Genomic DNA, 26,932 nt, shown 5'->3' on the forward strand with positions numbered 1-26,932 from the left:
GGCACTGTCTGTGAGCCTCTTGATGCATGTGGATTCCTAGATGACCTTGCATAGTAATTACTGTAAACTGTGTCCAATTTGTAGGGGGGCTCACAATGCTGAAACATGACTTTGTTTTCATGGGCTGGGTTGAACCCACTGAAAGGCCAGAATTAGAGCACTTTGTTATAATGGGAGGTGAGGGAAGGTGATAAAATATGGACTGAGAATTTTTTTCCTGAAAACTGATCTGTGTATAAGCCGACCCTCCCAACACATGAAAGATTATCAAAATAAAAACACTAGGCTTATACGATGTTCAACGTTTTTTTCTGTGGACAAATGTCTTTGATTTAGAAGTTTTATTCCTAATGACCTAATTCATTATAGAGTGTACTCGCTTTGGCAGTACACATACTGAAATTAGAATGATACAGGGAAGACTTGCATGGCCTAATTTGTTATAGAGAGGGGCTTAATAACCCATTTTCATTTTTCATGGCTTTAAATCTGATACATCATCTGAGAGGCGCTCAATTCACAGTTGAGCCATAAAATAATTCATCACAAAACTGGTTTTTACATACCAGTCATGGGCGGAGATACGGGGAATGCCCCCCCCCCACCCAGCATCAAAGGTGAAGTTGACTGCTCTAATGTATATATGAATTTTCATCATCATCGTGCCCCCCAGACTTCCAAGTCTATCTCCGCCTATGATACCACTACTATACTGAATTTGGCAGGATTTGGTGAAGAGAAAAGCAAAATTACAGCATGTGAACTGGTTTGAATTAATTGAACCTTGTTGAATTATATTATATAACTTCCATATATTTTTTTTCTTCATTTCCTCACAGATTGTTTCACATTTAGTACAAGTGACCAGTGGTAGAAGTGGGAAGAGAAGTCGATTAAAATATTCTATAAAAAAACTGTTTGCATACAGCTTCTTGTTTAAATTATAATTATGAATAATTGATTTATAATACTTTTTATTTTTAAGATGGATGCTTCTAAAAGAACATGTATAGTGACTGCAGAAAATGGAAAAAACATTGTTTGCCTTAAGCTGACATTTCCAGAGTCATATCCTTTTAATGCTGCACCTGCATTTTTATTCCGCAAACAAACAAATGTTGATGAAAAAACCCGTGAAAAAATATTACAGGTAATATGATATGAATATAACACAGAAATTTAATCTTTTGGCATGCAATGTATTTAAGTAACTACAGTTTTGTGTGATTTATAATGTTTTGAATAGGTTCTGCACGTTGTTTCAAAACAACAAGTTCGAAGGAATAAATCTTGCTTAGAGCCTTGTTTGCGGCAACTTGTTAATACATTGACTTCTTGTACGGTATGTATATGTATAGGTAAAATGGTTTTTCTGTGTTTAACACTGTATTTTCCCCAACTCCCTTCTTTTTTTTGGATTTGAATATCTCAGTGAATATTGCACATAGAATTTTTTAGTTGGCATCAGGAGAGATAGAGCAGCAACTTTCTAATTGGATTTTTGGGCACATGGGGATGGTATTAAAAGTTAATTTTTTAATTTTAATAGCTACATAAAACCCCTTGCAACATGAATGACATATCCGTTTTAATAGTTTCATAGTTTTGATCACTTGATACTTTTTATAATTGGAAGTATGCTTCTGGGGTCAATAGTTTGCCAGTAAAATTCCATATGCACTGTTACCTATGCACCCTGTATATATTTGGGGATATTTTTTTGTAAATGAATATGCACTGAGAAATAGAAAATATGCATTTTAAAAATATATCTGCTTTTTGTTAATATGGTGTTTTTTTAATAGATAATTTTCTCCTTTTTTGGTGCATATTTTACAATTTTTAACTTTTCATAATTTTTTTCGCACAAATTTGTGTTTTTCAGCACAAATTTTGTGATTTTAATGCATATTTTGACCTTTTAAGTGCATAATTGCAGAGCATATTTCACCACATTTTTAGTGCATAAAATCTGATCTCTATATGAGGTATTTATTCTAGTTATTTTTTTATTAATATTGTTAATAATTAGATTTGATTTTGTATTTAGTCAAGTGAGAGGCCAACCCAACTCCCTTCTGATAGTCCTTATCACAGAGAGCCTGCACTGTCAGGTTTCGGTTTCTATGGCTTTCAAGATGTCAGTGTACCTTTTCCAAGAACTTCTGGTGCTCGTTTCTGTGGATCTGGTATATATTCCAATGTATAATTTGGTGGTAGTACTTACTATGATTTTTAAATATTTTTTGATGCACATGTTTTTCTTTAGAAAGGTTTTTGAAATATTAATCAGTTAATTAATAACAGGAGCACAAGTATTCAACTCTGTACAAAGAAGACCAATTGTAGAAGGTTGAATATTATTGGTGAAACTCTTAAATCACACATACCAAGTGGAAAGAAACAAATTCTCATTTGTGTTCAAAACTATTCGAGTCTTTTGAATATTTTTTTCCTTTTCATATTGTCAATTACAGATAAAACATCAAAATATATTTCAATCCCAAAACCGTATAATGCTGTATTACAAAAAATAAGAGTACCATATTTCGTTGCCTATCTGCCGCAGAGCTTGAGTTTTTAAACTCACGAGTTTGGAAGTTTGTGGTGCTTCAATTTTTGTTTCAAAAAGACTTTCTTCAGGAAATCAACTACAAGTATTGTTGTATAAAATTAAAATATCAACTAACTTGCATTTCAATTATGTAGAAATGATTCTGAGCATTTATTCACAATTTCTGTACAAGTAGAAATATTGTGAAAATATATATATCTGAATTGTTAGTATCTGTTTGTAGAATATGCAAAAAAAAAAAATAATTTTATGAAATTTTAATTTTTTTTCTTTCTCCTTTTTTTAAAGAAAAATGTTCTTTCTATATTCCTGTTTAATGATTCTCCACCTCCCCTCACGATGTATTATGTGGTTTTTTTACTATATATACAAGGTGTCTCGAAAATAGAGATACAAATTTTAAGAGGAGGTAGAGAACATCTAACGGATTAAGACTTGCATAGGAACCTATGACCTGAAATGTCATTGTATTTTGGGCACGGTAGCCTAGGTCAATAAGATTCTCGCCTAAAGTAACAAAGGATGTTTTGAGGTGTCACGAGTTCTATACCCGGTTCGTCCTTGTGTAACATCCCTTAATGGGGTTACGTGCCCTGTTCGAATTATCCAGTTAAAGGCAGACAACAAGCAGGAAACAAACAAGTTGTTTTGTATCGCTTTATTACAATAACGGTTATTTTACACTAAGTTAGACTTCGTTCATTAAAACAATATTTTTGCGTTAAAGTCCATTATTCTGACATCAATTTTAGTTATAAAAAAGCGTGGATCTCACCACAGAAGTCCATGTCCATTCAGCCGGACATCACGTTTCTTCTCGCAGACCAAGAGATGCAAGTGCACTAGTTACGATAGCGATGTAGATCCGTTCACGTCGTGGAACCAACCGAAGAACAGTGTCCCAAGTTTCAGAGCGAGTCGTCAGCAGCCAGTTTTCAGGTAGACCTCCCAGCAATCATTGATGACAGTCCATCAGAGCCCAGCCAGTTGAACGTCAAAGATCGAGATACTGGATGTTTCTATAGCGTTAGACCAGAAGTTTCGAGACGAACCAAACCATTCAAGGTTTCATCTGCCAGAGGGCAACTAGTCACGGGTTGAACTGTAAGATTCGTTGATTGATTATTTAGTTTTCATAAAAACATTTTCACCGGACCCGCTGGGAACAAGAATGGTAGTTATTTAGATCATATTATTTTGAAATTTCGTGAAAAGTGTTGCTTTGGCTACCTCAAGTAGCCAAAGCAAGAGGCGAATACCCGAATGAACGAATTAGTGAGATCGAGAGAGGCGCTTTTATACATCGAAAACCGACTTTAACTTTAGGACCATTCGTCCACCGGCAACACTCCGTCTCTCGATAAAAATTCAACAATTCACAAAAATAATTTGCATACAAACAAAGTCAAAAAATATTTCAATTTTTCTCAGTGGCAACGCTAAACGTAATCGGGCGAGCTGGCCAGGCTCTCCGATCACGCCTGATACGTCAAACACTGAAAAAAACAAAATTATTCCAGCGGAAGTCTGCAGCCAACCACCGAAACAGGTAAGTAAAAAATATAATAACATTACAACGAGACGATGTGATGTCTTCCCCCGGGAGAATCCCCAAACTAAATAACTAGCCGTAACAGAGAAGGACGTCATACTGATCCGTAACACTTGTCAGAAAACCTTCCTGACACGGGTACAACAGAAACGGCAACATGACTGCAGAAAAAATTGCTTCCGCAGGGAGTCCCCCATTGAGGGGTTAGTGCACCAACCTCTCAATGAGTATAAAAACAAGCCTGCTGTTCGGAATTGGCAATAAATTGTAGGTCCCAGTCTAATTAGCCCTTGTGTGCAGAAAATGACTGGTGGGACAAAAATGATCAAATGATCATCGTATGTTGCTAGACGATGCTGTGAACAGCACTGGAGTGGAAATATACTTTTTTTTTTTTATTCCAGCAGTAGTCACCTTAGGAGGAACATGCAATGGTGTTTGAATAGGGGGCTAGCAGAAAAAAGAGAAAAATCACATATTTCCACTCCAGCGCTGTTGTGGTCTATGCTACCTAGCAATGCACCATGACATTTCCAATCATGGATTCTGCCACTTTGGTCATAGTGATGGACTTGCATCATGAAGACCCAGGGTATAACCCCCACTGTCACCACCATGGTGGTAGGCTGAAGTTGGTTTTCTGTGGTTCCTAACTTCAAGGAGTGAATGCACAGGTTGATCTCCCCATTAAAAAGTGTCACCACAGAGAGCAACAGGCCTACAACAATACAAATATTCAATCATTACACTTCACGCATAGTTTTAAAAACAGATGGCAGCACTATAACAAGCATTACCCAGAAACAAACTTCATGTTAGGTTCACAATACACACATTCCAACATATACCAATTTGTTAAAAGTTCTGCTGAGGAATATGGATGAAATGCAAGTGTGGTTCAGTAGTAGTAGTAGTGGTGGTCATAAGTTCCTATGCAATTCTTAATCCTTTTGATGTCTTCTACCTCCTCCTAGAAAGTTTGTACCTCTTCTTATGGGATACCCTGTATATGAGAGGAAGAAAGAGAAGATGGGGGAAAAAAAGAAATCTACTACACTCCTCCCTTCCCTTCTATTTTTATCATGCAAAAAACCAGTATTTTTAGATTTATTGCTGATATTTCAACTTTAAAGTTGTTCGCAAAAGCTTGTAGGTGAAGGGGTTAAGTTCTGTGCTCTGCGCAAAATAGTTTCAAATTTGCTTCTCCCTTCTAAGTGAGAGAGAAAGCAGAAGAACAACAGAAAAATTTCCCCTTTCTTTGGTTTTATTTTTTGAAAAATACATGACAATCAAAAATGCACAGATAAAATAAAATCATAAAAAGGGGGAATACATTACAAGCACACCTGTCAGAGAATAGTGATATAATGAAAGAAAAAAACTAAAACATAACCTTGAGAATTTAATATAATTAACAGTGTATCTTTAAAATCTCATTGGTTCAAAGTAAAAGATGTATAAGGACTTAATTATATGCTCCACGTATAGATAGATGCATAGGCGGAGATAGACTTGGAAGTCTGGGGGGGGGGGCACGGTCATTATTGCTGGGGGGGCAAGATGATGATGATGTCAATACATATATACATTAGATCAGTCGACTCCACCTTTGATGCTGAGGGAACAATGCCCCCCCCCCCCCCGTATCTCCGCCCATGGATAGATGGCTGAAGTTGGTTTTCTGTTTTTTTTCCAACATTGAGGTGCCAAATGCAAACTGGTCTCCCCTTCAAAAAAAGTCTTGCCACGAGGAGCAACAGCATTTAAATTCAGTTCAGAAAAATCAACTACAAGCATCATGGGTCGACAAGCATCCAGCGTCATTTTCTCACTTCCATTTTCTAAGATATATATCAGCATATATACACCTGCATGCTTGAACTGTTAGGTTTCACAAAGAAACACAAAATTTCAGCACAGCAACCTTTTTGGAGATTAAACAATACCAAATTCCATTATGGTAATTGACTTAGGTTGTGGTCTCTTAGTAAGTAAGCCTGTCTTTGTGTAGAGTAGTCTATAACAGCATCTAATACTCTGATAACATTAAATCCTATTTTTTTTAATACTGTGTCATTTGCTTTTAACTAATGCTTCAATTGGCATAATATGACCTCAGAAGTCCCATCACCTTTAAAAACTTGATGGTGACTGAAAAATGCAACAAGGCTTCTGTATACAGTGCAATCAGTCTAAAAATATGCCTATTTATGATAGCATTCCCTCTAAGCTGCATACAACTGAGAATGCTTCTACACGCGCAGAGTTTCTGTCTCGCAAAAGAAATTCACTTTGTAGAAGAAAGTAAGTAAGTTGTTCACTTAAGCAGAAGAATGTTGTTCTGTCATTTGTGCAGGTGTCAAAATGTTTCATGTAGATTAATAATGGGTCTATACAGGTAAAAGAACTTCACAGAGGGTACGTTGATTATATAGTATAGTAAAAGAGTGCTGTTAGAAATTTATTTTGTCGCAATTTTTAAATGAATTAATCTTATTACAAAATATGCACACAGAAAATGAAATGAAACAATAAATTAATTTTATATAATTACTTTAGCATTTTTTTAACTATGCATTTATTTTAATTTTTTTACAGATCTTCTAGTTGTCTTCACTCGACCTCCCCATTTACAAAGAATAAATGCTCCTACAGATGTCACACCTCGGTCACTTTCTGCCCTTGCCGCTTACTTGAGTTCCCATGTTTTGCCTATGAAATCAAGAGCAACATCATCATCACCAGCACAGTATAATTTAGTTTATCCACCTATTACACATAGTCCAGCTGGTGATGCAACAGTTTCAATATCTTCATTTTATCATCAAGACAGGGTGAATTTAAATCATAGTTTTATTTTTTCTGTTTTAGTGCTTTAATGGAAAACAATTAACATAATTTAATATTAATGATCTTTAAAGTTCACTTTCAGCTGTACATAATTTTTTTATTGTCCTCCTTTGTCAAATTTATTGCAAAGTATCTATTGTTGCAAGTGGCTCCAAAATAGAGGAATGGTCACAGTCTATTACATCGGTTCCCAATTGAGGATGCCTGGTCCCTAGAGGTCCATGGCCCAATTGTAGAATTGTGAAACACAGTCTAGGGGAAGGTAGGGCACAGTGCACCACTTTTGAAGTTTTTATTTATTTTTTCTAAAAGTTATGAATCAATCTATCTGAAAAAAAAATCATGAATATCCCTCTATTACTTATATTTACCTATGAATTTTCTCAAAGCATTAATCTCAATAATATTTGTATGAAAAAATATTTTGTAAACCAAAAAAATGTCCCACGTCTAGGGCACAGCGTGTCATGCTATAAAAATAGATATTTTCAACACAAATACAGGTTTGAAGTGTAAATTGATGTATTAGAAATTAGTGCTGTGTTAAATGAAATGAATTTTAGTTTGAATCATTCAAGAAAACTACTAATGAGTTGTAAATTATGGAAGGTTAAAGCTCAACAAGAGAACATTGAAATGTGTATGAGAAAAAGTCATTCTAAAATTATGTGACATCCATTTGCATTTTTGTTACTTAGTTTCAAGACTGTTAAGTAACCCTGGTTTGTGTGTGGATACATAGAAAGAATAATATGTTTGAACATGCATTTCTAAATAAATTGTTTAAATTACCAGTCATAATTTTCAACCCACACATGAGAACGTTCGTCCTCGTCAGAAAACTTTCCTGACACGGGTACAACAAAAAATGGCGACTTGACCGCAGCAAAAAGTTGCTACCTCAGGGAGTTCCTCCATTGAGGGGTTAGCGGACCAAGCTCTCGATGAGTATAAAAAACAATCCTGACATTCGGAATTGGCAATACATTTTAGGTATCGGTCTAATTAGCTCTCGTGTGCAGAAAATGACCGTGGTGCGACAAAAATGACCAGTGACAGTGAAAGATAATGTCTTTTATCTAACATTTAACCATTTATTGATAGTATCTAAATTTCATTTTAACTGTTTTTATGTATTATGTATACAGTGGGAACACTGTACAACACGGAATGTCAAGATACTGAATTAATAATTTATTTTAGACAGGTTCATGTTTCATAAAGTTGCACATCCATAAATGGAACTATCTTTTGATTCTGTTCAAGACAGGTTTCTGTCTCACACAGGGTTCACCTTAGATTTCACTGTGGCTATTGACCACTTTTATAATTTTGTTTACAGAAGCGGAAAGTTAAGAAGAACAATGCAGACAGAAGATCTTCTGGATCCAAAACTGTAAGCAACTGTGGTGCTGTCCTTGTTTATAGTGTAACTAAACTGATGCCAATAAGTCGTAATCTTGCTCAGAATTATGTGTAAGTATCATATCCATAGTATCTAAAGTTACTAATTTAATATAACTTTTTTAAGGGTGTAACAAACTTGAAATAAATTAACCTAATGAGGGGCATATACGTTATCGAGCAGAACATGTTAGTCTTGGGTATACAAACTTCCTTTGTATTCACTGAAAAAAACTACTTCGATTTTTCAAATCAAATGCTTACATTACACGATCCGCTCGTGTTTATAACTGGATTTATATTGTCCAAGCTAATTTTCAGACATGAAAAAAAATTTTTTTTTTTTCATTTCTGGGTTCTGATTTTTGTGTTAATGTATGTGTGTGTCTCTCTCCCTCCCTTCCTCGCCCCCCCCCCCTTGTGGTTTGCCATCTCAGGTGCTTGTGAGAGACATTATCAGGTAATGTAAAATGATCTGATATATATATAGAAAAATTCAAAATAAATGAAAACAAATACTTTTAAAATTAATGAAAATTCAGACTTAATGAAAGAAATATTTCTACTATTAATGAAAGATGTTTCTGGAATATTAAAGAAAAGTCAGAACAAACAGAATAAATGAAAGAAATACTTTTAGAATTGATGAAAATTCTAAATAAATTAAAGAAATAATGAAATAATACCAGACCTGATAAAAAATTGAGAATAAATGAAAAAAATACTCCCACAATATTTAATTCCAGAATTGATGAAAATTCATGCAAATCCAAAGGCCACAACAGACGAAATGCCCAGCGAGGTGGCTAAAAAAAGATGCCCATAAAAATATGGATGTTGAATACAGATCTGAACTATATCAAAATACAGCAACCCAATAAGAGCAACAAAAATATTGAAATATTTATAATTTTACTATAAAATATTTATAGCTTCAGTGGTTTTGGTTCGGCAGTGATGAATCAGTCAGTCAGGACATGTTATCTCTACATATAAAATAACATGTAATTCAACAAAACGCTTCTCTGATATAAATTCGTAGGTTTTTTGGACGTTAGTGTTTAGCAAACAGTGTATACTTTTTCTCAGGTTCTCTCGATAACTAGTGTGATTTGAGATAGTTAGCTAATTCTAATAAGTAAAAATTGTACTTTGTAGCTTAATACTTTTTTTAGAGTGTGTTGTATTCTTTATATACATATTTATTTTATTCTTCGTGATTTAGTGTTGAGCATTCTATTTTACGTAATTTTTTCGTACAATCTCTTACGTATATTTTGCATAGTAATGTATTTTACATTATTTTAATTTCCTGTTAACGTTTTTCATTTTCCTATTTTTAATTATTGTTATCATCTAGCTTTAGCAATAGTGTTAGTATGCCTCAACTAGTGTTGTGTAGAGCTTGCAACGGGAGGTTTCCCTGGTCTAGGGGTATAGTAGCTGATAGTTTCAATTGTACAGGGTCCTTGGATAGGAAAAGGCTGGAACTCGAGGTCGAAGCTTTAGGGGAAAAAGTTAGGGTGCTAGAGGGCCCGGTTATAATGGAGCCTCTGGTTGTCGAGCCACCTGTTGATGAAGAAGCAATCTCCACGAACAACGACAGTTTAGAAGGTGAATGGTTGGTCGTGGATAAGGTAGAGGGGGATAGTGATAGGGGTTTAATCATCGGCGATTAGTATGGTTAGGGAACTTGGGAACCGAGTGTGTAGGGATTTTCAGGGTTTTGAGCGCTGTTGTCTTCCTGGGGGGAAGATTGGCAACGTTTGAGGCGTTTTTCATCGTCGAAAGTTGCCCTTGCGGGTGATTCTGTGGGTGGGAACAAATCAGGTAGAAGCAAATATTAGTGAGTCTCTGTCAGAGTACCGGGATTTACTATTATCCGCTAGGGAGTGGAGTTCAGATGTGGCAGTGATTCCAGTGCTGCCAAGGGGTAGTAGGGGGTATGGGAATAGGATCCACCAATTCAATATAGGTTTGAAGGACATTTGTTCCTCACTTGGGGTCACGTTCTTGGAGCTTCCCGCATTTACCGATAGGCTTCGTTCGGATGGGATCCATCTAAATAATAGGGGGGGGGGGGACTGGGAGGTTTACGACAGTCTTAGGTCAGGTTTTTTACTCCCAGACCACGTAGACGGGAATGCGGGTTAATTAATGATAATCGCAACAGTACTGACGGGGAATTACCCACCTCTGACTTGGATGGCTTCTCGATTGACACTAAATCACCAGGCAAATTAAAATGTGTGTTAATAAATGCCAAGAGCTTGGGTAATAAGAAAGATTTTTTAGAAACTATGATAGTTGTGGAGGGCCTGGATCTTATAGCCATTACAGAATCTTGGGCAAACGATGGGGATGAATCTTTCTTACACATCTCAGGTATACGATACTTTTTTGAGAAATAGATCTGATAGGAAAGGGGGTGGAGTGTTGATACAAGTGAAATCCTGTTTGAAGGCTAGAGAGTGTAGCGTGCAGAGAAGTGATATTGAAACCATATGGGTTGAGCTTGAGAACAAAAGACGTCATAAACTTATTGTTGGGGTTTGTTACGATCCACCGAATAGGGATCCAAACTACATCGCCAAATTGCATGATGAAATTTCCTACATGTGTAAGCGTAAGAGGGTTCTCATACTAGGGGATTTCAATTACCCAGGTATTGATTGGGAGAACCTTTCATCTAGAGATCAGTATGAAAGAGACTTTCTCAAGTTGGTGCTCGAAAATGTTTTGGTATCAGCATGTATCAGAAGCCGCAAGGGGTATTGCTATTTTGAATTTAGCTCTTACTAGTTCTGGGGATCTAGTTGAACATGTTTCGGTGGGGGAAGAGTTTTCTTCCAGTGATCATCGTATCGTCAGATTTCACTGTAACTTTTCCTCGGGTAAGGTTGATAGCAAAAGACTGGTTCCTTGTTTTCGGAAAACTAACTTTGATGTTTTGAGAGGAAGGTTAGCGGAAGTTTTCAAAGACCGGTTGGAATCAGTAGGGGTGGTAAGTTAATGGGAAGAATTTAGTACGAAGCTGTCCTCTGTTTTGCACGACGTCATGCCCTTTGTTCGAAAAAAGCGTGTTTGTACATCGCACCCTCTATGGTACACGGATATCGTGCGGAACCTTTATCTTGAAAAGAAAAGAGCATTCAGAGTATAAAAGTGGACAAGGTGACGTATTATTGTTTACTGATAAAAGAAGACTGTTGAAGAAAGCGATAAGGGATAGTAAAAAGGAAGTTGAATCTAGGTTGGCAGATAACATTGGCTCTGACCCAAATTCATTTTTTCGATATGACAATAATGGATGTAAGGGGATGGTTGGCCCCCCCCTCTCGATAGGAGTCTCTAGGTTAGAGAGCAATGTAGGCATGTGTAATGCTTTCAATGACTTTTTCGCGTCTGTTTTTAATGAAGGTAATGATATACGGGTGTTGCATGGGGTAATAAAACCCTCAACGATATTCAAGTAGAAGACGTGGAGGTCCTAAATCTTCTAAGAAATGTATGTGCAAGCAAAGCACCAGGAGATATCTATCCCAGGGTCCTCAGGGAATTTGCTAATGAATTGTTGGGGCCAGTCGCACAGATATACAGGAGTAGTGTTACTGAGGGTATCGTCCCAAGGGATTGGAAACTTGCTAACGTTGTTCCAATATTTAAAAAGGGTAGTAGAGAAGCGGTGTCCAATTATCTTCCAGTGAGTTTGACGAGCTCCCTCTCGAAAATTTTGGAAATTATCATCAAAAGGCAGTTTGTGAAGTGGATAGACGAGAATAATGCATTGTCGGATAACCAGTATGGGTTCAGGAAGGGGAAGTCATGTGTAACTAACCTCCTTTGCTTCTATGGTCATGTGACTAAGGCTTTGGGTAAGGGCAAAAATGTAGACGTTGTTTACTTTGATATCCTGACGGCTTACGATCGGGTCCAACATGGTGAACTCTTGAAGCGTTTACACCAGATTGGAATTGGGGGCAACTTGCTGAATTGGATAGAATCGTGGTTAAGAGGTAGGTCGCAACAAGTTATGGTGAACGGGGAATTCTCTGGTTGGACAGACGTCACAAGTGGAGTTCCTCAAGGAAAGTGTTCTTGGCCCCATACTTTTTTCACTTTTTATCGATAAACTCGATCAGGGTGTCGATGGGATTACTAGCAAATTCGCAGATGATGTGAAGCTAATGGCGGGTAATCAGGAATGAAAGCGATAGGGAGTTGCTCCAGACCAACTTAAACAGGATTGCAGCATGGGCAAATAAATGGAGCATGATGTTTAGCGTTGATAAGTGCATGGTCACTCATTGTGGTTCGAACAACCCACGATTCTCTTACGAGTTGAATGGTGTCACTATCCCGGATGTAACTAGGATCACCGATTTGGGCATTCTCATTGACGAGCGACTTAGGTTTTCTGAACATTATTCAGCGGTGGTCAAAAAAGCGAATAGAATGCTTGGTCTCATTTTCAGAAAGGTCTCTTTGCGTTCTCCTAAAGTAATTCTTCTGCTTTTTCGAGGCTTAGTTCGTCCTGGACTGGAGTAAGGTTTTGGAGACCATACCTACAGAGGGACATAGACTTGGTTGAAGGGGTGCAGAGAAGAGCTACGCGTGTCCTTATTGGCACACAGGGCTTGAGTTATGAAGAGAGACTTCATTTTTTGAATATGTTTACATTGGATGAAGGCAGGTGTCAAGGAGATATGATCGAAGTGTTCAAAATTTTCAATGGGGTGGATAGGATGGATCATGAACTTTTAGCACACCGCCAATCGACTGCTTTTACAAGGGGGCACCAGTATCGATTGGTGAGGGACAGTGCAAGGTTATGGTGTCCCAGGGAATTTTTCTCTAATAGGGTTGTTAATAAATGGAATAGCTTACCCCCGGAGGTAGTAAATTGTAACACAATTGACACATTTAAAAAGAAATACGATAAACATGTTGGGGTAAATCGAGAAGCTATCCATACTCAAAATAGACAACCATAAGTATTCTTTATGGGCATTGTATAATATTTTATCATGTGTATATATTGTTTATAATTTTTGTTAATTGCATTTTTAATTGGGTTGCTGTATTTTTGAAATATGTGACATCCATATTTTTATGGGCATCTTTTTATCATCCACCTCATTGGGCATTTTGCCTGTTGTGGCGTTGTATTTGTATGTCCTGACTGATTAATCATCGCCGAACCAAAAGCGTTTCAGTAGTCTCATTTCATGACGTAGAGAACTAGGTAAAGAGGGTTTTTTTAATTAGACCCCTAAATGGAGTCCAAAGGTTATAGAGAGAAACCACGCTGAGCCAAAACCACTGAAGTTGCGACAACCCAGCATAATTACCCAGGATTCTGGTCTGGCGAAATCGGTGCAATCGATACACAAAGGAGAGAGACAAATGATTTCAAAGAAATTTCTAATTTTAACAAAAGTAAATTTATTAATTCTTTAACAATTAAATAAGTTAGGAAAAACAGAACTATTTCTCAAATACCGTACATCAATGCAAGTCCGTTGTCTCATCAATCTAGTCCGGCTGCAGGGGTTAAGGCGATCTTTATCGGATCACACGTGCCGTGACGTCATCGACCTTGGAGGAAGGTCACGATCCGAGACGAAACCTCACGTGGCGGGAAGAGCTGCAAACAACGGCCGAGATGACGATCGGAAGCAATGATCGATGCGGAACCATTCATCGACCTTGTTGGAAGGTCACGACCCGAAGCGGGAAGAGCTGCAAACTCGACGATCGGAAGCGATGCGGACTCAGACGGACGGATGAACGATGACAGGAACGACAACGATTGACTAGAGATGTGGCATGATGGGTCCGGAACCAGCCGGCGATGTAATAGCAACAGATAAACGAATTATTTCATACTTCAGATGACTCACCCAAAGGCGACCACCTTCACCTAAAGTGATGTGATTTCGAGTTGAAAGGCGAGAACGAATGCGGTTAATGCCAAGTGGCGGCGGGAATTTATACCTACAAAAGGAAATACGGAACGATCCAACTCCTGCGACCGACCATCTCAGAAAAATACAAATCAGAGCACAGCCAATAGGAAAATACAACGTCTAATTTACATAAATAAATGACAATAGATTTTTTATAGGAACTTTTACAAAAGTAAAAATGGCAACAATAAATTAAAATGGCGATGTGATCAAGATCGCACATTTTACCGGAATATGAACAATGCAAATATCACAGACTAATTGAATTAACCGTGCACGGTTATAAAAGGTAAGATAAATTCTATTAAAGATTATACAATTACAACTATATAAACATGTTTCAAAATTAAGAGATAGAGGCAGGTTTGGCAAATTCCCCAAAGGTTCCCAACTATTGTTACAAAGTGAAAAGTATGAAATTTGGTCAGTAGTTTTATGTCACGACGTAAAAACTAGCTAATAAGGAGTTTTCAAAATTTTAAACTTACAGGGGGGTCGTAAGAGGGTTCAAAGGTTATATAGAGAAATTATGGCAAGCTAAAACCGTTGAAGTGAAAAATGTGAAATTTGGTCAGTATTTTAATATACAAACTCACTAAAAAGGGATTTTTCGAAATTAAACCCTTAAAGAGCGGTTCAAAGGTTATAATGAGAGTTAATGATTATTGGGTTACATCGCTAAAGCTATAAATATGAAATTTTGTCAGTTTTATTTTATGATGTGAAGACTCACTAGGAGGGACTTCTGAAATTTCAATCTCTAAGGGGCTCATAAGGCTGTTCAAAAGTTATGTGGGGCAATCATGGCACCGAGCCGAAACAGCTGAAGCTATAAATATGAAATTTGGTTAGTATTATATTTTATAATGCAGACACCCACACTAAGGCAGGATTTCTGAAAATTCAACCCTCAAGCAAAGCTGCTGGTAATATATATAGCTGGTTTTATATACATAGATAATGAGTCTGTAAAGAAATTCTCATTTGTGCTCATTCTATTTGGACTGCATTGTCTTCTGAGGCAGATCGCTGATTGGCAAGATGATCAGTCAAATGAGAGGAAAAAAATTCAGAAGGAGGGGGTGATGGAGCAAAATGTTTTGAAAACTGTTCTAGTCTCTTCTGCTCTGAGCCCACTATTGATACATGTAGTGATTCACAATGCAACAGGGCCGGTGTGGAATCAGGTTAATACAGATCAATAGTGTGTTTAGTCAGGGGCGTAGCCAGAAATTTCGTTCGGGGGGGGGGCCACTTTCATTTCGGGGGGGGGACCAAAGTGACAGAACAATGGATTTGGCCATCTTTTTCCCTTTTTTCGGTCATTTTCTCACATTTCGGGGGGGGGGGACCAGACCCCCAAGTCCCCCCCCCCTGGCTACGCCCTTGTGTTTAGTAGTTTTTCATGTGTAGCATCGGTGGAGATATGGAGGGAGGCAATGCAGGGCCGTAACTAGGCTGGGGCAGTTGAGGCTCCAAGCTGAATGGGGACTCCACAAAAGTTTACATTTGTTTTGTATAATAATAATGTTTTTAAGAGGGACCCCAAGGGAAAGTCTGCCCTGAGAAGGCACACTATGACCCTGGGCCAATGCCAGTGTCAAAGCTGAAGCCGATTAATCTAATGTATATGGGTTTACAGGGCATTCTGTAAATGGACTGACAAACTCAGAGGGTTGCTAGTAGGCGTCAAGAGGAACAAAAATTGCAATAGAACATGGTGTTGCAAACCACGTTGAGGGGGTCAAAAACGCATGCAGGCTCTGAGTTGAGAGGAGTCGAAAGGTGGATGTCAATTGATTGCTGAATGTGTTCGTGGGTTTGCTCACCATATCTGACGTTACCACCATTTATGCGATGCCTGTGGACACAACGGAGGATCTCATAGCATGGATTGTCATCGCTGTGGCAGACATCAAAAGCATACCTGATATCTTTGAGCACATCCGGGAATCTTTTTTACGTCATTGCAGACTGTGCAATGACATCAGTGGCCACCACTTCCAAAAACTCTCGCAATAATTAATCAAATAAATCTTTTTGTAGTTATTATTGTACTGTTTGTCATTCCAGCGTGAGGTTAAAACTGCATGGGTTTTTCTTGCTGTCTACTAACAACACTCTGAGTTTGTTGGTCCATTAACAGAACAACCTGTATATTAACTTACATCATCATCAACATGCCCTCCTGACTTTCAAGTCTATCTCGTCTATGTGTAGGAAGACACATTTTCAGATGGCATGCCTGCAGAGCTTGTTTTGGAATGTTGTATTGCAAGAGAAATATTTACTTTTGCAGTTTCAACAATGACAGTTTGATATTTTCTTTTCCTGATCTCATGCAAATCATGACCAGATAGCATCATTTTGATAAGATATTTTGTTTGTTGGCATCATATGTAATGTCATGTAAATTATGTTGCTATTGCTGCATGTGTGATGTCACATGGTGTGTACAGCCTATATAAGCGCAATGTATCTTCAGTGTGTATTGCTCTTTATTTTCCTTTTTTCCTTATAAATTGATCATGTAATGTGTAGTCTGGTATATACTATCATGTTTTTTATATTTAATAAATAACTTGAATGTTCATGAATTATTTGAGAGCCTTGACTTTTGCTCAAAGTTGCTTTGGGGGGGGGGGGGGCTATGTGACCTGAGCTCCTAGGTTCCAGTGCCTGTAGGGTGTTGCATTTGAATCAACTTTAAAAAATTTTTGAAATTGAAAAAAAATTAAATTTTTTTTAGTGTTTTTTTCATTGTTTTATTGTGCTATATGTTGCCGCAGCAGGAAAGGGGCTGCAGAAATCTTGCTTTGGCTTCAGCATTTATGTCCATGTTTTGAAAAAAGTCAAATAATTTTGGTTTTTTCAATTTGAGTATTGCATGCTTTAGCAGTCACAAATACTTCAGAAAAATTTTAAATGGACTTTAATTTGTGAAGGAAATGTATTTAGAATTTTGTGTTCTAACCATTTTTGACAAAATTTTTAGTATTTTAGGAAAAAATTACTCCTTATATTTCACATATAGTCGGTTTTTTATCCTGCTCCATTTCAAAATTTCTGCTTCAAAGATGAGTTTGCTGCTCCACAATGGATGAGTGACACTTGCATCCCTGCTGGGTTATTTTATTGGTGTTTCTTATACACTTAAGTGTTGTTCCTGGTGCGGCCCACACACACATATGACACTGCAACTGACCATTATGTTGACCCTTAAAGAGTGAGAAGTTGGCCACCTCTGATCTATTATGTTCATCACTTTCTGTTGCTACCATAGCCATTCTAATGGGTTGTTGGAGAAAGCATGCTTTTAAATTCATATATAAATTTACATAGCATGGGATCTAAATTGTGTACAAGGTACATAAATTTGTTTTCCATCTATTTCTTTAATACTCATAATTATGAAACAATAAGGGTTGTAACTATAAGGAAAGAGTCAGTTGGGCAAATCTTGTTTAAATATTTTTAACAAATATTGCCAAGATGAATCTTAGATTCACTAAGAGCACCAAATATTTCAATTTGAAAAGCCCATAAGTCAAACTTTTGTAAATCGGGGGAAGTGTTTTATATACAGGGTATCCCATAAATTTATAAATGGTTTAAAAATTCATAAAATCCAGAGGAATTGGTATATTTGAATATGGCTTGCAAAAAAGTTATTTTCACAAGGGCGGATTTTTTTAGTACAGAAAAAAAAAAAATTTAATTCAAATTTTTGCTGATAGAGGGCTAGGAAAACCAGTCCATCAGGAGTGATTAAGCCTGAACCTCTTTAATCTCTTCTGTGCTCGAAACGTTCAAAGCTTCAGCTGGTGATTTGTGACTGAGGTTAAACAACTTAACCTATAGTGCTTTATCTATCAATGTTAACATCACAATGAAAACCTCATGTAAGCACCAGTAACAGGAAAATTCAGAATTAATCGTACACCCAGTATTTTATAAGAATCTGATTTACATATTTGCACTGATATGCTTTCTTGCAGTGCCCCTCAAAATGACAAAACTTGAACTAATTTTTTTTTCTGTAAAAAAAGTATCCCTTATGGGAATAACTTTTTTTGTTAACTGCATTCAAGTATACATATTCCTTCAACTCTCATGACTTTTTAACATACAGCGAGACCTTGATATAATGATACTCTGTGGACCAAAGAAAAATATCAGGAATTTTAGTTATATCAAGAGGCAGCAGTTTAACAGAGTATAGACATTTCCAAACTTGTTGCAGAGAGATTTATTATTATATTGAGTATGGTTGTTGGGAGGTTTCCTTGTATTTACAAACTCATGATACACCCTGTATTGAAACAAAAAGGATGAATATGTTAAAAGAAAAATCTCTTTGAAAATAAGAAATGAAAACAATAGTTTGTAACAATGTTTTGTCTTCATTTGTGGAAGCAGCCTTGTAATGGTCTAAAAAATGAAGACATTTATGTGAAGTGTCAACTCCACTATATAGTCAAGTTTTTCTTTAAAAAAAACTTAATGTTTTCTCTTTTTTCTTACACTAATTTCAGACTAGATTTCAATGACATACATTCTTCATGTACAAAGAATGCAAATGTTGCTGCAGCTGAAGGATTTGATGATCTTGTGCAGGCAAGATATTATCTATTTAATTTTTGTAACCTTATTGCATTAATATAGTTGAATTCTGATTTAACAGATTGGATGGGAAAAACATTCTAATTTGTTAAATTCACAAAAATTATTAAATCAGAGATCACAATAAACACAATTACACACAAAGATTTCAAGGATATTCAGTAAATCATATTTGTTATACAAGTGCTTGACTTTATACTAAGAAAAATAAAAAATATTTTACTTTATTCAGAAAAACCTTACCTGTTAAAAACCTTACCTCTCGAAAAAACTATATACTAAAACAGTTTTTATACAGGTGTTCATAAACTGTTTAGAAAAAATTGAAGGGGAGATAGTAGTCATATTGAGACAAACAATATTTACTACAGGACTGTAGCATTTCTTGCTGCAATTCACTCAGTGTCAGAGAAACAAAACCTAAAAACATATCCAGCAAGCACGTTCTCAATTCTGATGTCATTTCTGCTCTGCCAGAGAAGCAGTGCTCCAGAACAAAGAGGGACACACGGAACCCCCAGCACACTTTAGCACCACTGCTTGCCTATATGTCCTGGATGCCAGATATCCTGGGTGGTGGATTGGACATGCTGGACCTGTGGCCTGGTCTCCATGCTCACTGGACTTCTTGTGGGGACACCCGTAGACTCTACTGAAAATCTTGTCACAAGAATCCTTGTTGCAGCAAGCAAGATCAGTATGACACCAGGAGTCTACGAGATGGCGCACCAGTCTTTTATTCACTGATGTGAACTGTACAGCAACACCCTTGGATGTCACTTTGAGCATCTTCGAGTCTTTTGCTAATCTGCACAGAATTATGCAACTTATGATTTCATTGTCTTTTTCACTGTTGAAATTTCAACGTGGGCAATTTACTTTACACTTTTCTAACACCGAGAGAATCGTGACTATAGGTTCTATTGTAAATATTGTTCATCTTGATGGGTATTTTCTAAACAGTTTACGAACAGCCTTACATTGCACCTAGCAAAATAACTGGTTTAAATGTATTTAAACCAGTTTCCTAAGGTGGGCAATATCTTCCCTCCCCATGGTCCAAGGGGGTGGTAGAAGCTACGAGTTTAAAACAGGATCCGATTGACTTAAGTTTGGGGTGATTAGACAAAAAGTTTTTGAAGAAGTGGGGTGATCGAACAAAAAGTTTGGGAAACTATGATTTAAATGATTATTAATTAATGGCATTAATCTCCAATAATAAGTTACAACTCGTGCAACTTTGATTGCTGTATAAATGTATACATGTATCGATTTATCGATTTGGTTTGTTGCCAGACACATAATTCAGTGAACTTTAGACAGATCGTGTTGATCCATATATATATATATGGGATAATATATACAGGGTGGTAACTATCGAGCACCCAATAATTGCACACATAATTCTTCGTGAAAAACTGATGCGGAAAAGTATTTTCAGTTTCATGATTTGACCCATAATTAATGAGTTTCAATGCTTTAAAAATTGATGATGTCACTTCAAAATCCTGCCAAATTCACCAAATATACCCCAAACGTATAACTCAGTGTTTTTTTAAACTGAACAATGATATAGCCCTAAAAATTCAAGAAAGCCAACCAGTTGTTTTTCTTCTCTTGTTGCATTTGTGTGCACTATTCAAATTTCTATGCAATTGTTAATTATTACAATTTTCTAAGATTACAGTTTTTGTGTTCATCCATGAGATTGAAACAAAAAAAACTGCTGCTCCAAAAATTCTGAAATTTTTTAGAAATGTTTACTCACCATGTGTTGGTAAAATGAACCTCTGATTCAGAAATTAACCCATTGGAAATATTTTTCTAAAAAATGAATTCTCTCACAGATTTTTGAAATTTATACACTTTTTCAACCTTTAAAATTCATGAAATTCTAACGAATGATCAGATATTGAAGTTTGAGGCTCATTTTACTGAGACATAAATATTTCTGTGAAATTTCAAAAATTTCAGTGTAGTATTTTTTTTAATCTTACGGATGAGCTCAAAAACTGCAATTTGAGAAAATCGCAGAGTTTTTTTCTTGTTCACGTTTATAGTAATAATAAATGCATCAATAATTTTTAATTGATGAAAAAACAAATTAACCTGATTGACCTGAAATTTTTTGCATTTGATTTTCACAATTTAATGAAATATTTTTTTAAAATCATGTTTGAAAAATCGACTTGAGCGGTTGCGACACCCTTTAAATGAATAAATTATCACTAACAATTTTGAGATATTTTTTCCCAATTCAAAAGTTTTGGAGGATTTACATGTGGCATCAAAGCTTTTGATTATAATTATGCAACACAATTAACTTAACACAATAAGCATGTTGAATGAAACCGATCGCAGTTGCAAATTGTCATGTCTAATAATGTGAAGAGAGGGCTTTAATTTTTAAAATTGAGAGCTGGTAGGGGGGAGAAATGATTTTTTGGAAAAAATTAAAATGGTAGAGCATCTCAAAGAAGTGGCAAAATTAGTAGTGCCTACGACGACAAAAGCCTGTAGTCCGTCTCTGCTAAGAGGTGCCCAGGGCAACCGTCCCCTTATAAATATGCTTTGGAATGAAATTTCATCGGAAAAAATGACCAAGTTCTGCTTGAATTATCCAGGCTATAATAAATTTTGAAGTGGTATCAAAATCTTTCTTGTAAAAAAGGTAAATTTATTAACATTTCAGCGCAATATCGATCAATTGCAGTCACAAGGAAATTAAAAATCTTCATTGCAACATGTAGAATTTGGTATTATAATGTGATTCAATGAATAACCAATAGAAAACATCTGAAATCACTAAATAATCAATAGGAAACATCTGAAATCACTAAATAATCAATAGGAAACATCTGAAATCACTAAATAATCAATAGGAAACATCTGAAATCACTAAATAATCAATAGGAAACATCTGAAATCACTAAATAATCAATAGGAAACATCTGAGAAATCACTAATTATTTTGAATATGCTAATTCAAAAATAATTTTGATTAATAATAGTTTCTAATTGAATCATAGGTATATTTGTTCCCACCAGTCACCTTCGTCAAACTACCATTTTTAAATTCTTCATTGGAGCTTTTTATGCGTAACAGTTTCCATGAAATTTTAAAATAACTCAAAAAATATTGCTCAGTTTTATTGACCAACATGTAATCTAATTTGAATGTAGGAATTTATTTTCATTGGGTGTTTTGCACATAACTGGCTGTTAGAAAAATTACACATTGCAAAAATTCAAAACTTTAATAAATCCCATAATATTCGTTCAATCCCAAAACGGAAAACACTTCATTAGTTTTTCACAAAGAATCACGTGTGATTTAGGAATAGATTTTTCAGAGATTTTATGTCAATTTTAACCTTTGGAAAGAAAAGGGGAAATGAATCTTAGTCCTCTTGCATACCAGGCAATGCGCTAACCTGTACACCAGGGACACAATTTCCCCTTCCATAAAGCATGCTTTACTAGTGTGATGTGCTGAGTTAAACAGTTACCTTAAACTACAAGTTAAGCTGTAATGCTAGTCTGTCATACAAAGGATTATGTCAAAAATAAAGCTCTCTGAACATTTTTTAAACGAGCTGTGAAGAATAGAATTTTTTTGCTGCATGCTCAAAAAAATGTCATTCTCTTCCTTATCATAATGGTTTGCTAAATTTTGGACAGATAAGCAGAGCAATTTGAAATACTTGTCATAATATGACTCAGTTTTACTCAATTAGGAAAATAAGAATAGAGGTTCTAGAACAGAGTTTCCCAAACTCAATTCCTCCCTCTCAGGAAAAACGTTTATTATACACCACACATTTCTCTTGCTAAGCCAACTCGTAGGATCCTATGTTTTATATGTAGCTTCTACTGCACCCCTAATCCTTTCTATCACCCACAAAGTGGTAATATTGTCAATTTTGAGAAACTCTATACTAGAATTAGAAAAGAATTGTAAAACCTATTAATGTCATGGGTTTCCTTTAAGAAAAACATAAATTGTGTGGGTGAAACAATCTCGAATAGTCAGTTCAGACATCAAGAAAATAACATATGAAGCCAGAAAATATACAATGTTGGAAAAAAAAGTTGGGAGTTCTACTGCAGATGTTATACTATATGTATAATAGTTTACAGGAATTTGGTTTCGTGCAAAGAATATTTAAATTAGTTTATTTTATAAATTTCAAGTGTTTTTTTTTCAGGTATGGTTTTTGTGTTCAGTCATTGGTGCTGGACTATCAGTTCCAGAGTATGGATCTGAAGGCAATGCACCCTGGTTTATACACCCATTTGGCAAACAGATCATAAAATCTCTGTAAGTGTGAGATGAAGGCAGTATGAATTTTGAAAACTTCATGTTAGTTTGAATGATAGATGAATTTTATTAATGAGTCAAATTATAAAAATTAAAAATTCTATTAAAAAATTAAATCTTCAACACAGCTTTCCCAGCAGTCAGTTTAAAATGTCAAGTTAAGTTATAATTAATAATTATGATCCCCAGTTTAAAATATACCATACATATTTCTGTCATTTGTAATCAGATTTTGCCTAATTCATTTGAAAATTTATTTGCCTAGCAATTTGTTAGTGAATTTTTTTTCACATGTGCATTTTAAAACAAAGTTTTACCTGTTGCTGAAACATACCCAACACATTTCCATGTTGCAGAATATCAAATTTTATAGAGAAGCATGATGTTCAGACAGCTGCAATTCTTACTTGCATGTTCCAGGGTAAGCCGTTTGAGAAAATTGGATCAAGAATGATTGTTGATATTAATAACAGTGGAAATGTCAGTGTGAGTAGTTTTTGTTTTTAAAATTAAAGTCTCTTTATTTTTTGCATTCCAATTGTTGATATAGTATTGTTGGTATAGTAATCACAAATTCTTTTTTCAACACACAGTATTTTTTCCAGATGTGTTAATATCATTTCGTATGTTTCAATGAAAAGGTACCAAGTATTTAACATTTAATAATTACTTTATAATGGGAAATACAGTAAAACCCCTCTTAACAGACATCCCTCAGATGCAGTCACCCCTCTTTTATGGACAAATTATTTTTTCTACCAATGTCCTCAAAAGAGAGGGTTCACTGTACTCTAAAAATCATACATATAGGAATTATAAGGAAATTAGTGGAAAAAATTATAGCTAGCAATGAATCTTCTAATTCAGTATACAGTAATGTGACACCTCTTGATGATAACTATCGCATTTGATAAACATTGAGAATTAACTCTTACCAATAACAGCCCTTTGTTCCAAGAAACTCTCATCCGATTGATAATGACCAAAAAACCTATAATTTATTCACTATAAAAAAGTCAAAACTATTGACACTTGTATGTAATCAATTTAATTGCCAATTTGGTTCTTAAAAAGAATGGAAACTGCAAAAAAAAACATTTTAAATGTTAAGTACTTAATAATTTATATATTTGTAATGATTTGTTGGGGTTTTTCAAAGCTATTGAAACTCATGGTGTCATGCCTCTGCACAAACACATCAAACTTAAATCTACATTTATGGTTTGAAGGGGTTTTTTAAATTGTTATTTTCATTATATGCATTTTATTTGCTGATGAGTGTGGGAATCTTAATATTTAAGATATTACCTTTGGCTCAATTTTCATTAGCTAAGCTCATTTCATTTGGGTATAAGTGGGCTGTTTATATAAGTTTTTCTGAATGTTTTTTTTATACGTTTTACAAAATGTCATGCTAGTTATGAATTTTTATTTTCAGTTTCAACTTCAAGTAGTATAGAATCTTGGCACCAGAAAATACAACTCCCTTTTGATTTCAAAAATTACCCTCTATTTAACTCTATTTTTATAAATTTAAATTTTTAAAAGACTTTCTTTATGTATTTGTAGCAACAGGCAGGAAAATGGTGGCTAAAGGTATGTTTCTGAGGATTTCCGCATGCTCTTTGCATGGTCCCCTCTTTTTTTTTTTTCTTTTTTTTTTTCAATTTTGCATTTTACCACCTTCATTTTGGGTATTCAGATTGTTAGAAATTCAGCATTCAGCTTTTTTCTGAATTCACTCTGCATGGCTTAAATGATTTTACCGTTAATAATACAAATATGTTTGTTTGCCGCTAACCATCTCATCATCCATTGTAGTGACTGTGAGTAGTTGGGCAATAATGTGAGGTGTAAAAAAGGTTTCAAATATATAAACTTTTCCATTATTTTTATAACCAAGAAAGATTCAACCAACTTTGAATTTTTATTTCTTTAAAAAAATGTTATATATAAAGTATTTCTGCTTCAGAGCATAATAACAATTAATATTATTATAAAATATTTTAATTCTTTATTTTTTCTATCCATATGTATAAATGTATGCACACAGCAATTACACAATTTTTGCTTGAATTCAGCATGAAAAATACATACTATCCTATTTATGGTTAACACTTCCATTTTAATTCGCATAAAAGTCTTCAGCTTCTTCAGTTTTTAACCAGTCATCTGGCTATGGCGGCATATGACATCGCTGCCACACATAACAGTGGTGCCTACAACAGCATATGACATCATGCTGATTTTCAGTTTATATCACAAGGATATGATGGAATAATTTGTCATACAACTGCTGCTATCTCTTAAGGCATCCTTCTACATTATTTGCTCGCTAGCACAAGAAATTGAAAAATCATATTGCAAAAAATATATTGCCTGCATTAATTTTGAATGTGAACAATTCATGCTGGCATTGTTTACAACTAAGACTTAAATATTTCTATTTCGAATACTAATTAGAGTAATTACTTCAATTATTGTTATTTATTTTTTTATTTCAAAAAACAGCAAAGAACATAATAAACTCAGCTTTAAATTTATTCATAAAAAAATTCAATCAAAAAATATATTTCATTAGCTTCAAACTTCCAAATGGAAAAAAGAAGAAAAATGTGCACACATCTGCAGAAAAAGGGACACTTCGGGTAGTACAACAAGAAATTAATTGACCAGATGACTGGTTAATATGTACCTAACTTCTTGAGCAATCAATTTCTAAATACATGAAATGCAGAAAGAGACCAAAATGTTCTCATATGTTTTAATTCTTTAAATCCCTTAATTAACTCTTTGAAATCTTACACAGATGATGAGTGTAGCAGCCAGCTGAATCACTTTCTGATGATTTGCAATGCAAAGAAAAAAGTATATATATTGGCATATAGGCTTATAGAAAGGTAAATTTCTGACTACGTACACAGCTAAATGGTTAACCCTTTCCGGTGCGATGTCCCCCATAGTGAAACCACCTTTTCAAAATTCCATCAAAAAACTGTTTAATCAAAATTGTTTACTAGAAAATAGGTGATAGCAGCAGTGATGTGGAAAGATCTCAAATGTGTATTTGTGGAGGAGTTTCAGGGGTTAGAATAGAAGACACAACATATATGCTATTTTTTGTCCCACACATAACCATTCTTTCATTCTAGTGGTTTTAGAATGGCTGCTGACGACTACTTTCTATTATGCTCTCTCTATTGCTTTAGTTTTATTTCCTGGAATTTCTTTTGCCTTGAGTTTCCCCCCCCCCCCCCCGATTATTGTGCATTTATTACTTTTATTACTTTACCTACAAAATTGGGGGAAAGGGAATTTTTTTTTTAAATGTTGCTTTTCCTGCATTACACCCTAGAGAAGCTTTCAGTGTCCTAGGTTGGCGGTAAAATCCTCGCTATGCAACCACCTGTTGTTCACTGGATTTTGATGAAAATAAAAGAATAGTTGCAAAATACATTTATATAAGTCCTATGTACCGAGTATATGAAGTTAGTTTGACCAAAATTTTTTTTTTTATATAGTGCCCCTCAAAGGGTTAAAGAAACAACTTCAGTAGACAAAGTAGTTCTATTGAAAATTCTGATTCATCTATTAATTCATACATATTTTAAAATTAGGAGTAAGTATGGTTATGTATA

General features: G+C 35.3%; 1 protein-coding gene across 3 annotated transcripts in view; it reads left to right on the forward strand.

The window, feature by feature from the left end:
- The window catches only part of Wdr59 (WD repeat domain 59), an 81,861-nt gene that overhangs the window by 29,772 nt on the left and 25,157 nt on the right, over nt 1-26,932 (forward strand). For 2 of the 3 annotated variants that reach the window (XM_089247121.1, XM_089247124.1), the window contains 9 exons: nt 986-1,150; nt 1,247-1,342; nt 2,051-2,189; nt 6,726-6,961; nt 8,320-8,453; nt 18,886-18,967; nt 23,182-23,294; nt 23,651-23,780; nt 24,864-24,890. In XM_089247121.1, the coding sequence (XP_089103247.1) occupies nt 986-1,150; nt 1,247-1,342; nt 2,051-2,189; nt 6,726-6,961; nt 8,320-8,453; nt 18,886-18,967; nt 23,182-23,294; nt 23,651-23,780; nt 24,864-24,890 (1,122 nt within the window). The remainder of the gene's footprint in view (nt 1-985; nt 1,151-1,246; nt 1,343-2,050; nt 2,190-6,725; nt 6,962-8,319; nt 8,454-18,885; nt 18,968-23,181; nt 23,295-23,650; nt 23,781-24,863; nt 24,891-26,932) is intronic. The other variant, XM_089247123.1, reaches the window with a different exon arrangement.

Source organism: Pholcus phalangioides, unplaced genomic scaffold (genome assembly GCF_987345545.1).
Source record: "Pholcus phalangioides strain wild (caught in Gottingen) unplaced genomic scaffold, Ppha-v1.0 ptg000017l_1, whole genome shotgun sequence".
NCBI lineage: Eukaryota > Metazoa > Arthropoda > Arachnida > Araneae > Pholcidae > Pholcus > Pholcus phalangioides.